The sequence below is a fragment of the Fukomys damarensis genome, unplaced genomic scaffold (genome assembly GCF_012274545.1).
Source record: "Fukomys damarensis isolate Sample0158 unplaced genomic scaffold, DMR_v1.0_HiC HiC_scaffold_31, whole genome shotgun sequence".
Taxonomy (NCBI): domain Eukaryota; kingdom Metazoa; phylum Chordata; class Mammalia; order Rodentia; family Bathyergidae; genus Fukomys; species Fukomys damarensis.
In genome coordinates this window covers 924705-939478 of record NW_022900943.1, presented here as the reverse complement: position 1 = coordinate 939478, position 14774 = coordinate 924705, and the positions used below count along the sequence as shown (strand labels likewise).

General features: G+C 41.8%; 1 protein-coding gene across 4 annotated transcripts in view; it reads right to left on the bottom strand.

Moving 5' to 3' along the window:
* The window catches only part of Mllt3 (MLLT3 super elongation complex subunit), a 248208-nt gene that overhangs the window by 11683 nt on the left and 221751 nt on the right, over positions 1 to 14774 (bottom strand). For all 4 annotated transcript variants that reach the window (XM_033757689.1, XM_010630899.3, XM_033757688.1 and 1 more), the window contains 3 exons: positions 7111 to 7186; positions 5312 to 5441; positions 3074 to 3173 (listed from right to left, as the gene is read on the bottom strand). In XM_033757689.1, the coding sequence (XP_033613580.1) occupies positions 3074 to 3173; positions 5312 to 5441; positions 7111 to 7186 (306 nt within the window). The remainder of the gene's footprint in view (positions 1 to 3073; positions 3174 to 5311; positions 5442 to 7110; positions 7187 to 14774) is intronic.

The following is a 14774-nucleotide window of genomic DNA, read 5'->3' as shown; positions in this document are numbered from 1 at the left end:
GGAGCTGCGGGCGGAACCATGGCCGCAGCCTCTGCTCTGGTCCCGCCCCGGCCCGGGGAACCTCCGCGCCGCGGACAACTGGGCCGACTCTACTTCCATCCGACGTGACAGTGACGTGTGACATTCTGAATATTAACTCGGTTCACTGGATCACCTCCTTCCCCATTCCACAGTCAGGGCTCAGCACGGCCCGGATTTCGCTTTTGTTTAAATGCACACGAGGGAGGTTGGCGTGAAGAAAGCCATCTCTGGCCAGAACGGTGCCACGCTCATCGTTTCCCATCCGGCTACACTGCGGGGAGCAGGGACACCGCCGACACGGGCGTCTGGCAGAGGGTTAGGAGATGGCTTGAGAGTCCAAACTGCAAGACTGTACCTTCCCGCATCCTTCTGTGAGGAACGAGAACTCCATGACTCAGAGGGGCTCTCCCCTGGTAGACTTTTCATGTTATGACCATCACAGCGTCTAGTAGTAGTCCGGGTAGTTAGTCACTCGTCCTGTTGACGTGGTGTAGCTCGTTGTGATCACTTTTTTCAGTCCGTTTAGGTCACATGTGGCTCAATTAGCACTTTCCCTTTTCCTTAGTCCTGGGAAGACTTCAGCTATTCAGCTGTGCCTGGTCCTTTACAGGAACTCAGGGAGCATCATCAGCTGCGGGAGAGCAGTCACACAGAGTGGGGGCCTCCCCTGTACGACCACATCCGTGTTTCTGATGTGAAATTTCAGACACCCCTCCATTCCTTGCTGTGCTGGCATGCTCTCTCTCACATTTAAACATGAGATGAAAACACATCCCAGAGTGAAATTTAAGTGACTTTCACATTTCTAAAAAATATCAGTAATTGTTTTTAAAGTCCCTGAATACTAAAAAACATATTACCACATCTAACCAAATGAAGGTAACTTGAAGTTTTAATAGATAAGTACTGGAAAAAGTGTGTAAAAACCCTTCTTGTTTGGCTCCACAACACAGGCCCAAGGAGGTAAGCATTCCTATGCTACATAGACTTCCTGCACCAAACTAGCTGACAGTGAAAGCCTATGCTTTCTTTTTATGCTTCTCGGTGCATGGAGAAAGTGACATCTGACAGATAATTCACATGGTGAAACTATGTCTATCAAATAAACATGCCAATGAATAAGAGGCATGCTATTTATTCAGATATACTCATTTGCACCCTCTCCAGATATGCATTGTTTTCAGTCTTGTTTGGCTGCACAGATTTTTGTAAGAGTTGACAAAGAATCTGAACCTTTTCTTAAGTGAGGGACAGCTCCAGACTGCCTGTGCAGAAAGGGTTTGTGGGGCCAACACAGGAGTGGGGTGGGGTGGACTCACTCAGCAATCAACCCCTGCCTTCAGGGACTAGAGAGGGCAGACGAGCCAGTGCCCTGTGCCTGACTGCTGCTGCAAGCACCCTAATTTTGATTATCATCCAGCAGAGGCAGACATCAGGCCTAAGTAAGTCTTGAATGAATGTAAAATACAGCTGAGGTCCAGATGCTGTTGTGTGGCCTGATCTTCCTGAAGCACAAGTTTACCAAAGGATCCCAATTATCCATCACTCATCCTAGTGTTCTCAACCACTGGCCACGAAGTTCGTGTCCCTCCACTTTTTAACTTTGAAATGCTAAAGACTGTGGTGGAGAGCAGTGCTACAGAGAGACAGTGCCTGAGGTGTGGGGAGCAGACAGCAGAGCCAGATGCAGGATGCGGACGCAGGTGGCAAGGCTGGGTCCAGTCCAGCCCAGGGGTGGTAGTGAGGCTGCTGCACTCCTACCCAATGGGGGACTGGAGCCACAGACGACTCTATAAATGAGGAATCAGACATACTAAGAGAGTTCTGCTGTGTTTTACACAAAATGTGAAGAGAAGGCTTCCCAATTCTTAAAAAACAAAAAAAACAAAACAAAAAAAACCCACCATTCTTTAATTTTTAAATTAATATTCATACAGTAACTTGAATCAAGCAATTACTGTAGAAGTCAAAGGAAATCTGCTTAAACAAAAAGACAAGAGTATCAACTCAATGTACAATGAGGCTTTTACAATATTCATGGTATCAGAAAACAGTTCATGTTACTAAGTAACAAAAAATATCCCAGTCATTTGTTTACAAAGCTCTTCATCGTGGCCTTTGAAGTTCTACTTAGACCTTATCCAAGTAACTACATTCTGAGCTGACTATCAAATTAATAACCTTTCCTATAGCTCAGTTCATAGCAATGATAATGAGCATGATTTTCTCTGCATTTCACTAATTGTTCCTTGGAATCCAAGGTGATGATCACTCCTTGGATGAGAACACAGACACATCAGTGCCGTGAACAGCTGCCATCATCTAAGTTCTGTGTACTGCCCCACACTCTTCACATATATTATTTGTCATTCTTCTAATAATCTGAAAGGTAGGTATGTTACTTGGAAATGAAGAAACTGAAGGTCAGAAAAATTAATTTCCACCTAGTAAATCACCAATAGCAGCCAAGAACTACACTTGATACAAGCCCGAAATAGTACATTCTAATTAAGTCACCTACTTACTGCTGAGGATAAAATACATAAAAATTAGGGCAACACTTTTGCCACCATACCTTTTTGTGCCTACTTAACCTATTCAATGGAACACATCAGCTCAGGCCAACAAAGTCCTTTACCTTGTGTTTATTCCTAAGGTCGTAACTTCCCATTTATTTGACATCAGGAGGAACTCTGTGTAATACTGAGATAAAAATCTGTATGCATTGTTTTCTCTTATATGAGAAGTCCAAAATATAAAAAAAGAACAAAATAAAAGATAGATGATGGGAAACAGGGAGATCGATCTTTTGCAAAAAGGAAGAGGATCAAGAATGGAGGGAGGAGAAAGAAGGGGAAGGAAAGGGATGACACAGAACTAAGATGTGTTATGTACATGTACCGCTCCCCGAGAGGAACGTAATCATCGTGTACTGCAACATGGCCTAATAAAGAGATACTGAAAAAAGTAATGAGAAAGGAAAAACTGTATGCAGTATAAAATGATTACATCTAGTTCTGCAGTTTTGAAAAATGCGAACACCACAATTTACCTGATTGTTGTTGGTTTTTAGTAATGGTGGTGGAGGTTCATGATGTAGGGGTGAAGAGGCAGAACTGCTTTCACTATCACTGCCATCACTCAAGCTAACTCTGAAAAGAAATAAAGTCACACGCATCACTACAAACAGCCAAGGAATTAGAACACCGAACACCGTCCACAAGCACTACTGTGTATTAGCACTCACTTTGTACCTGGAGCCATTTTAAGAGCTCCCCTGCTATCTATTTCTCCTCTAATGATCTGATCTCCTATTGTGAAGGTGAGTAAGCAAAGAGGTAGAGAGACTGGGTCACTCAGGAAGGGTGGCTGTATAGTTCAAACCCAATCAACTGCTTAGCTCCTGCACTGCCCTGCCCTGTGAGGCCCGATGTGCTGGAATACCAGTCGTTTCTGTAACATCTTCAAGGCTTTCTCTAGTCCTAAGCAGTGACATGACAATTAGCTGGAAATATCCTCCAGCAACACAAAGATGTGTTGAGTTTGGGATCACTGCTGCAGAAAGTAAATGATATCTTTCAACAACTAAAGACAGTAAAAATGTCACCATCTCTTCTCTTTGGTTTTCTTTTCAGAATAAAATGAAATTTTCTTCCAGAGAGGACAGAGTTCTTTATTCTTTGCTGCTAAATGTGTGCCCTCCTTCAGAAGTGTCCCTCAGTGTTTGCTCTTGCTCCTGGTTATACAGTAACCTAATATAAGACTCTTCTCAGAGACAGAAAAGGGTTTGGAAATCAGAATAGATTTTTACTCCGAACGGGCAATCTCGTTCTAGCTCTATTATACATTCAGATAGACAAGATACAAGACAGAAAACAGCAAAGATACACTGGGACATTCTTTTAGCAAAAATTGATGGAATTTGTTTTTCTTAACAAAATTACATTAATGAAGTGTTCAGTTGAAATGCTGCTTTTAAATACTTCTCGCCTGAAGTGGAAGGCTGAGTATTTAAACTGATTAAACAGCCGAGGCTCCCAAGTGCAATGGCGTGCTAACCACATATCGACGGGGAAAGAGCTGAGTCCCCATGTGGTGTGTCTACGTCGTAACCTCATAAACATGTAAGATCAGACCCTTCCTGACTGTAGATGGGACAGAAAGTGGCGGTGGCAGCTAATCACAGAATGTCCAAATTGGAACAACAAATTGGGAGACTAAGTCATGCATGTTTTCCTTAGTAAAACTGGAAAGCAGCCAACGGTCAGGATTTGGGTTGGGCTAAGTAAATTCTTTAATTCCAGGTTGCAATCAATTTTTAGTTGCACCCCCGCCCCCGCTTCTTTCTTGTCAGAAGAAAGACTTTTAGAGGGAAGTGTTTTAAGGCTAGCACAGTAAGAGTCCTGTGAAAGGAATACAGACAGATGAGTTCGGAGACAAGACGGAGGAAGAGGGGCTGAGAGCGAGACCTGACGGGGCACACGCCATGCAGAAGCTCTTCTTCTCAAGTGATACTGAGGAACTGCCAATGAGGAAGCACAGGGTCTGTCAGGTTTGGGTTAAGAATGCATTATTTTAGGGAATCTCAGGGCTCTCTATGCAGTAATGGATCATGGGCAAAAGACTTAATATATTGCAAATGTAACAGGATTCTAAGTTCAAGTAGATTCATATCTTTCTCTACTCAAAACACATTAAAGTGAGCATGCTTATTTGTTTTCCTCATGATAAAGAAATGAAACCCTCAAGGCAATTTCAAGTTGACTATTAATTATAAGTGACATGAATTGCCATCTTATAATGTGGAATTATGCCTCATAGCATTAAAGCTACTTAAGGAACCTAATTGTCAGCACACTTAAAAGGAATTTATTTGCTGGAAACACACACAGGTGATCCTAATTTTAATTAGGTCACACACATAATTCACCAGAGCCAATTATGTATTCTAACTACAAACAGCAAATGCATTTCTTCACATTCTGAGACTACCTCCAGCAGCAGATCTATACAAATTCTTCAAATGAAAACAGACTTCTACCTTCAAATATGAAGGATTTCTACAGTGACTTTTTCCTCTAATATTCTAGAAGATAAACCCTCTTCTTTCTGAGTAAAGGGAGAAAGTGTTCCCTGTAACGGGTGAGTGTCAGCATGCCAAGGTGCCCAGCTTTAAATGAAATGAACGTCTGCTGCCATTAGTACTGGCATTTCCCATGTGTGCTGTGACCAGACCAGAAGCAGAGAGGGTCCGATCCCTCCCAGGGAACCCCTCCTTCCATGCACTCACCTGCGACTTCGGCTGCCTCCTCTATTTACAGGTCTTTCCATTTCAGAGTCATTGTCATTGTCCTCTGCCTCATCCGACTCCTCCTCATTGTCATCAGAATGCAGGTCTTTCATTATAGACCGTAAGGGACCTGACCAATGACAGTGAATCACAGGCAATCAAACACAGTAACCGTATTAGACACGGGAATGCTTACTAGCAATAAATACTGGTTAGAATAACCATTATCCTCTCCTTGCACAAAAACTAGTACTAAAACTGGTCAGTTTTTAAAATGCATCCCATCCATAAACACTAGTTTTTCATAATAGGTTCCCCAAATGTTCATTAAAGAATCTATATATTTATAGGATTTTTTCTAAGAAAAATTACCCTAAAAAGAAACAGACTGGCAAGTTGGATGTTTCGTTAAGTTAATCCATGCACTGAAAGTCAAGATTAATAAATCACTGTGGCTATAACTTGTCCTTGGCAGCGAAGCCTCTGGGTGGCGGTTTCTGGTCTATGAGAGCTTAGCTGCTCCTTTTATTTCAAGGTCAGTTTCAGGTCAAGCAAGCATGTCAGTCAAGGTCAGATTATAAAGTATTTCAATTCCCTGGCATAATGTCCTCTCTGATCTGCATATTGATCTTGGACAGAAGGTCTTGTTGCGACAATTTTATGCAGCCAATTTTCGTTTTATTTTTTAATAAATTCCTGGCAAAATACCAGCATGTATTAACATAAATAAGACTATATAATAAATGAAGTCCGGTATTAGTTAGAAAAACAATTAAGCCATAACTAAGTTTAATCTAGGATAAGACAGAACTGAACACACACACGTAGCTTCTTTTCATTTTACTACTCAAATGTGATGAAAACAATCTTAAGAGATTGTGAAGAAAATGAAGAAACTGAGAGAGGCACTTTCATCTGGATTAGGCATTTCCTAAAGTCTAATTTATGATAGGATTATCTGGGCCCTCCCTTAGTGCTGAAATACGTATTAACTCTGTAGTCTCCACCCTGCAAAATACAAATTTCTTTGGTTTTGTAGTGAGCTTATATCTTTGGCAGTCAATGGAACAAGACAGTGGAACAACCAAATCTGTCACTATCTTTTATTTTTTCCTGGAAGATTACCCTTAGTACAATCAAACAACAATTTAATACTTTTCAAAACAAAGAAAGCCATTAAAAATTCAGTTGTGGTCAATGAAGGTAACGCTCAATATGATTCTAAACAACAAACTCTTCTTTGATACTAGATCATTTCTATATAAAAATTAGAAAGAGCCCACAGTTGAAGTTTTTAGACATATGTGAAAAACATCATTAGTTACATGTTTCAGTTTAAGTTTCTTTATTCTGAGTTTGGGTTAACACTTGGTCAGAACAGAAGAAAATACATTTTAGAAAATTAACATTTTCAAAAAGGAAAAAGGGTCTGCCAATCTGCAGAAAAACAAACAGAATGAAAGCTATTCAAAGAGGAAGAGTGAAAACCTATTTCTCTCCATCAAAGCCTCTGAAGTCGAACTTCAGCTATTGTATTTCCTTTGGGAACTCCCTGGAAGGGGCCATGTCTAGGACCCTGTTGTAAAATGGGAATCTGATGGAAGGTACTGGAAAGGGGGATTTAAGACCCTGCCTTATATATCAGAATAACACTCCAATGCATTCCCTAGGGAAATAAATACAACTGCATAAAAGCCAAGTTACCATTCAAATAATAACAGCAGTGGACAGGTCATAAATCAACTCACTGAGATGTTTTATGAGAGAAATGTCTCCCAGTTTGCAAGAGCTTTTGGTACCTTGTTGCCTGGTATGGGATGGCGCAAAGCTGGAGCTGGAGCTGGAGCTGGAGCTGGCAGGACTGGGCTGCTCGGACTTCAGGGAAGAAGAGAGAGGCGTCATCAGTATGTGTTTGGGACACGACACTTCAACACAAAAATAGTACTGCTGCTCAACGCAGCCTCGGCAAGCACAGCTTGACACTGTGCAAGAAAAATGGTCACAGGTTTCATGATGTCAAAATGCTAGCACAGGAGAGTCATGGTGTCCTTTTGTTTTGATCACCTTATTGTTATCAGATACAGAAACAAGTACAAAACTTCAAAGACAGAGAAACACCTAGGTGTTCTGAGGTTAGGACCTGGCTTTGATTTCATTCCTGTTTACTGCTATGTGGGTCTTAATCACTCTTTCTACAATGTGTGACTGACTCAGCTGCTTAGAACACGGGAGTAACATGGCCCAGGTCATCAGTTCAATCACATTATGAGCCAGTTAATTCCACTCTCTGGTCCAAGGCCATGACCCAACCCTAACCCTGCACACCATTCACAAATGGAAGCCAATATCCCTGAGACCCAGCCAAGTTCCACAAATTAGTCAGGCAAAAATGTTTCCACTCTTTAAACTGACTCTCTCTCTCTCTCCTCGTATTCCATGAATGGCAAGGGAGAAATATCATTTGCACGCCCCAATCTCTTACTCTCAAAGAATTCACCTCATCCTTTAACATCCAAGACAAGTTCTACGGTCATCCTCTGACACGCCCAACTCAGTTCTCTTCCTCTCCAGACCCACTGAAACACACTAGATGAAGCCCCTGTATTCTCAGACACACTGCACTACATACGCTGCCTCCAATGGATCTTTTCTCCCAGACAGACAGCCGACAGCCAGCATTTAAATAATCGGTGGCCACCTTCTGCTTGTTACCCACTCGTAAGGAACAATGCACTGCACACAGCAGCTACTCCTTAGCAGTGGCTGAGGCAGCACGGAAGACCTGCTGTTCACCTGTGTGCCACTTTTCATGAGAGACTTTATAGTAAAGGTAGGTGACACTCATCACCAACAGCCTTGAAGTTCACACATTTCAGAGCAAACTTGTTTTTAAACAATTCAGTGTTTAAACCTTTGGGTGAAGGGTGAACCATTTCTCCCCATTTCTAACGTCTTGGCTACATACTCATATTCTTTGGAAATATCGGAGGTCTTCCCACTCTTCAGCATTCCTTTTCCTTTGCTTGGTGAGTAATCAAGTTAGAGCATGAACTAAGAGCACAATCAGAAGCCGTCACGCAGTGAGAATCTCGGTGCGATTATACTGCAGTTTCTTGTCACTGCGGTTTTTCATCTCCCCGCCCAGAATGCACTCCCACCCTCTCTTCCCTAAGCAGCACCAAGCTCCACCGACGTGGACATAAGGCAGCACTTTCAGGCTTTCCTGCCTCACACTTCACATCCCCTGGCAGGACGGAAAAACAGGTGTCAGCAATCTCCACTTACTCTGCAGGAAAAGCGCCACACTGGCCCTAACGAGCGGCAGGCAGCAGCACACTGCTCAGCACTGCAAGGCTCACTTGAGAACTGTAGCACAGTGTCCTACCACACGTCACTGTTCGCAGCCCACATGATGCCTGTGTGCATACTCTGCACGGATGAGCCCAGTGGTGAGGCACACAGCTGAAAGGGCACTCGGTGAGCATTTATGTGCAATGCCCAGCTGTAAAACATCATAGGAAAATGGATGCATAGTGAGGGTATACTCCTAAGTGAAAAAAATAAGTCACACATGTGTAAATACCAAATAGTTTCTCTGGTGTGAAAAACTATAATGGTACATAAGATCCTAATGAGATAATTGACAATGTGAAATAGGAAGAAAAGGGTTAAAGGTGTAGGGAAAGTGGGAAGGGTAGGGGAAAGGTAATAAGGGAAAAGAAAAAATATGAGAAAGTGAAGAAATGGAAATAAAATGTTTGTAAATGCGGGTGAAGGGAGGGCAGGGACAAGGGGATAAAATGAGAACCAAGGCCTGTCATGTAAAAGTACAAGATCCCAATGATGAATGTAATTGTACTGTATACCTAAAATGTACCAATAAACTCAATTAAAAAAAAGTTCTCCTAGGGCCCAAAGAATACTCCTCTATATCCCTCTTCCTCTCCAAGGAAAAGTGCCTACAAATAGTATTATTTTGATAGCTCTGGAAACCATCTGGGAGCCCAAAACAAGGTCTTATTAGTGTGAGCAGAGAATGCTAACTCCCCATTCTGCCTAACCAGCACACATGGCATGGTCCTGACAGAGCCACACTGCCAGAGCTATCTATGAAAGTGGCATTACCTGGGCCACCAGAGGAACCAGTGGCCCTCTTTCCACACTGTCCCTAAAAGGAACCCATCTGTCAAAAGGGCCACACCCATGCCTGGACCAACCTAGGGGCTTCTTACCTATAAACAAGGCTAGCGATGCCTCAGCTGCCAATCACAAAATGCACAAATCCTGAAGAATGTAACACAATGCCCTGGCTCTGCCACAAAGCACACAATGCATACAAGAAGGTTCACAACAGAATACACATTCATTCTACAAGAATATTAAAATAGGTAACAGCAAAGGAATGGGACAAAGGAGGGCAAGACGTCGAATGGCAGCTAAGCGTTGCCCTGGAAATACTGACAGAACAAGCTTTGTGGAATTTTAGAGCTGAGGCAATTTTTTAAAAGACTGCAGGCAGTCTGGGTCACTGGAGAATTTGTTAAAGCACAAACTACCGTCCTTCCCCAAGTTCCCGATTCTGATTCAGACAGCGAGGGTATGTCATAGGACAAAACCTGAATTCCTTACAAGATCCTAGGTAATGCTGAGGCTGCAGGTCCAGAGACTGGCCACACTATAGGGGTGTGTACTGGGGCTTGAAACCAGGGCCTTTGCTCTGTGCTACATTGTCTGTCTGTCCATCCGTCCAACCACCTACCTATTTATTTACTTACTTATTTATGACACAGGCTTTTGTTAAATTCCTAAGCTGACCAGGCTGGGCTTGAACTTGGAATTCTCCTGCCTCAGCCATTCAGTCAGCCACTCTTTGGAGAATCACCAATTGATTCAGAGTCACAGATATTCATCAGATTCAGCTGGGAGAAGTGTATACAAGAGCAAGATCTGATGTAACGTCTGAAGCAGAGGTACAAGCATGTCTAAAAAGCTCAACAGAAATGATATCAATAAAAATTCCAAGTTGAATCCATGATTCATCACTTTTTTATACCAAAAAAATGTTTTTGAAAGTTTTAAATTTATGAAAGCATTTAGTGTAGACATCATGAAAAAATTAGAAACATACTGGTCTATCTAGAGGCAGCCTCCCTGTACTTTTCAAAGTGTTTTTGCAAGGAAGCAGCCTGACAAAGAACTTGGCTACTGCGCTACTGTATTTATGAAGCATGTTCACCCAGGTTGTGGGGCAGAACTTGGACTCCTCACCCTGACGAGCACAGAATGCTAACTGCTCAGAAAGCCCATCTGCCACCAGAGCTGAAGGACACTGTCTTTTATTTCCATCAACACCTAACAACAGCTTTGCTCACATTTTTAAATAAGGTATAGTTTGAAGAAAATCAGATTTAGCTTCAAAACACAAATCAAGGATTATGTAAACTATCCGCTATTTACTTTGTGCCCTAAACTTCCATAAACAGGACAGATACTATTTTATAAGCTGATTTGTGTGTGCGTACACTCTTGTGCACGTCTGAGGGTGAAACCAGCAGCTAACGAGGAAGTCAAAAGAAGGTCAAATTTTTCCCACACTAACTTTGATATATACTTTGAAATACAAAATTTTCCCCACTACAAAACTGTTTTGCTTTTTGCGGATGGCCTGTGCAATCGAACACCAGTCATGAAATTCCTTTAAATGGTACACTCCATGGTGAAAGTGTTTAGGCTTAAGAATCTCAGTTCCATCACTTGCTAGTTACATTTCTGGGAAGATCAGTTAGGCATCAATTTCCTCATAGAAGGAGGGCACTGAATCTCATGTAGAAATGATTATGTTAAATTAATAAGGCAAAAATGCCTAGATGACTGCTGTAATCATGGTAGCTAATCAATATTATTTACAATAGTTCACAAATTTCCTTTACTGCCCAAAGAAAGATACATCTTTACTACCAAAACAATAGGCCTTCCATGATTTGCCATGCAACCATCAACATTAAATGGCTATGCAAAATTGTTCTGTAATGAATTTTCTATAGAGGATTACTTTTGTCCAGGACAAGAAAAAACACAAACAAGTAACAACCACATGTTTACAATGCTCAGAAGGTAAGTGCTTAAAACGACAACGCCTGTCTGTGGAGGCAGATCACACAAGGGCTTGCGAAAACGCCCAGCAACACCAGCCAGAGGGGCTGTCTTTCCAAAGGGCAACTCCATCTATAAACAGAATTGAACGATGTGATCGTTAAAGCAACCAACATAAACAAAAAGCAGGAAGGAGTAATGACACACACTTTTCTTCAGTGATAGGGGAAGGAATTCAGTATGAAGAGAAATTATTGTAGACACGTGGTTATGTTTTTTCACAAAAATTTTACCTGTAGACTACAATCAAGATGACCCCTTCTTGGCACAAATATCTGCAAAGACTGCTAAGGATGTGAACTAATCAAACAGGAAAGCACAAGTATAACATAATTACTTCCCTGTTCAATTTTTTCATGACTCACAAAAGTACTAAGTTATAGTTTAGTCTACACATTATCTAGGTGTTTTGGGTTTTTTTTTTTTTTTTAGCTTTTAAGAGACTATCTCATTTAATTTTTCCTCTACTTGAAAAACTAAAATAACCCACTTCTTTTACAAATATATTTTTAATTTATTTAATTTTTAAAGAAAAATGATACAACCATGCTTAAGCAATAACAGAGAATATTCTCCATCATATGAGTGAAATCTATATAACTAATAGGTAATATTTAGAAAAAGCTTTGTCAATAACAGGTAAGGCCAAAGTCAAGCAAAGAAGTACGTATTGAAAAGTAGTAATGTAACAATTGGGTTAACCTAACAAGATTAATACAAAAGTAAACTGTTAATAGATTAGAAACAGAAAAACTTTCATCTTTGCTTGGTTTTACATTAATAAATGCATCAAAAGATGTGCTAAAAGATAAGGCCTCATGATGTAGAAATGTGTATGAAAGTCAGACTGGATCAACATTTACACCTGCAACCTCTCTCTGAGTCTTCACGTGAGTCTGTGACAGTCATTCCTTACTTCATTAGCCTTAGCATGGTGAAGGCAGCACAGCAGACCAAACTGTGCTGACTCCTCTAGAATTCACCTGGCCCACGTGTGACAGTTTGGGGAGATAAGCCCTCGGCATGTAATTAGGTAGTGAATGTGGACCTTTCCAATGAATGCATCCCTAAGAAACAAAGAAATTGGTTCCTTTCTCTCTCTCCCTCCCTCCATGAGGACACAGCAGGAAGGTGGCCGTCTACAAGCCGGGGAGAGTCCGTACAGGTTCCTTGAATGCAGGTGTCAAGTTCTCAGGCTGTAAGCAGAGCTGTCTAGTTTACAGTATTTTGTTATTGCAGCCCAATCTAAGACAGCAGGACACACTTTTCACGGCCATTTTATAGACGAGGGCAACTGAAGGGCAGTAACTTAAATGACCAGGACGTGATAAGTGGGATTAGAACCAGGTTTCCTGGTTTCTCATCTAAGCTCTTTTGACTATCCCTATTCCACTTTGAAAGAGTAAAATTAATATAAAGCAGTGCTCTGTAAACTTTTACAAAACTAATGCTACGGAGCAAAGTTTCTTGTATCTGTGAAAGATGAAGTGAATATCTCTCTGTCCACAAAGGTCCTCTTGTAATCCACACCCAAATCAAAACAGTGGTAAAACAAAACACCTCACCCCTGGGGTTTACTGTTTCTCAATCAACTGTGTCTAACATTTGTCCAGTCGGTATTACTTTGGATTATGGTAGGAAGCTCACTAGCTCAGTAAGCTTTGTAAAGCAAAGCAAGGAAGTTTCTCCTCTGAACTGCCCCATGCTCTTCACACTGGCCCTGAGTAAGAGGATAGATACAGCCAGCCACACAATTCAGCTGTTCATTTTATTTGCCTTCAAAGGTGATCATCCTCTTTTCCTAAGTCTACAAAATCCCATAACCCCCAAGATCAAAAAACAAAAAAAATGAAACTGAGGAAAGGCCAGTGGAAGCTGCAACCTTTGACTAGACAGTTATGTCTGTGACCACAGAGAAGACTCATTGTGTTCTCCATTTGTGGTTGACAACTTGAACGAGTCTGGTGTTAAAATGGTGCTGTATTTAGCCTCTTGGGCTCTCATATGATCAGAAGCCATTGTTATGCCCATCATTTTCTAGTTATAGAACAAGATCTTAAGAATTAACTTCTCAGCTAACTGCTAGCAAAATGGGGAAATCTATTTCTATTATGTTTTCAACTTACAGACATAAAGTCGTCCTAGATACCAAGATAATTGGCTTTATACTGAGGTGATCCTAGTTTTACAATCGCATTTGCTTTCTTCATTATTATCATTATCTTCACTGTTACTATTGAACGCTGTCATCCTTTGTACTTATCACTCCTGGTCTGAGAACACAAGATTTTGTTAGGAAACGCAACAGCCTTGGGGAACAAGGGTCTATAAGTCTCTCCATAGACCCTTTTCCACACTTAGGGATGGCCATAATTTTCTTTTAGCTTCCTCTCTTTTAAGCAGAAGGCCTCAAGTCTTTTATCTCTCATTACCACTTGTACTCTGAAGGCTGCTACTACTTACTGCAGCCAGAACATGTGCGCTTTCAGAAACTCCAGTTGTTGCCAGATGTGTTCTAAGAGATTACTGACTGGGAACCCTTACTTGTTAAGAGCATTAGGAATGAGAAGTCATCTGGATACAGACTCTCTTACAGTTATGCCACCTATACGCACATTACTGCTCCTTAAGCAAAGACGAGGTACACAGCACTAGTTTCACAACTGGCCGTGACATATACCACTTAGTTGTGATCTTTTAACTGGCCTTCCTCCTCTCCCGCCTCACCTGTGAGTTCTGAGAACGGTGGGTAGGAAGAAAACAGTTCCAAGTGAGAGGGGTCCCAAACCTACAGTCACTGGAGCAGAGCCGAGGACAGCAAGCACACCTGTCCACTGCTTCACATCAAGACCCTGAAACAGCTGTCAGAATGCCTTCCACTTCACTTGTGAAATAACGCACATGTGCAGAGCACTAGCAACAGAAAATTACTGTTGCATTTTCTACATTTAGAAGGGTAGCAATGAATTAAATAAAGTCCTAAAAAGCATGTGTGGGTATAGGTTTTGGTTTTGGATTATAAAATTAAAAATATAAAAGTAAATTAGACTGAGCGAATTCAGGAAGTAATAAAGGTGGTTATTAACTGAAATTAAAAGATATATCTGGCTGCGTGGGAGCTCCCGGCCTGCGCGACAACAGACCCAGGAAGGACCCAAGGACCCCAGAGGGGGTTTTTTTCAGCTGCCTGCCTACCTGCCTGTCTGCGATCACCCGGCGGCGTGCGCGCGAGCTCCCGGCCTGCGTGGGAGCTCCCGGCCTGCGCGACAACAGACCCAGGAAGGACCCAAGGACCCCAGAGGGGGTTTTT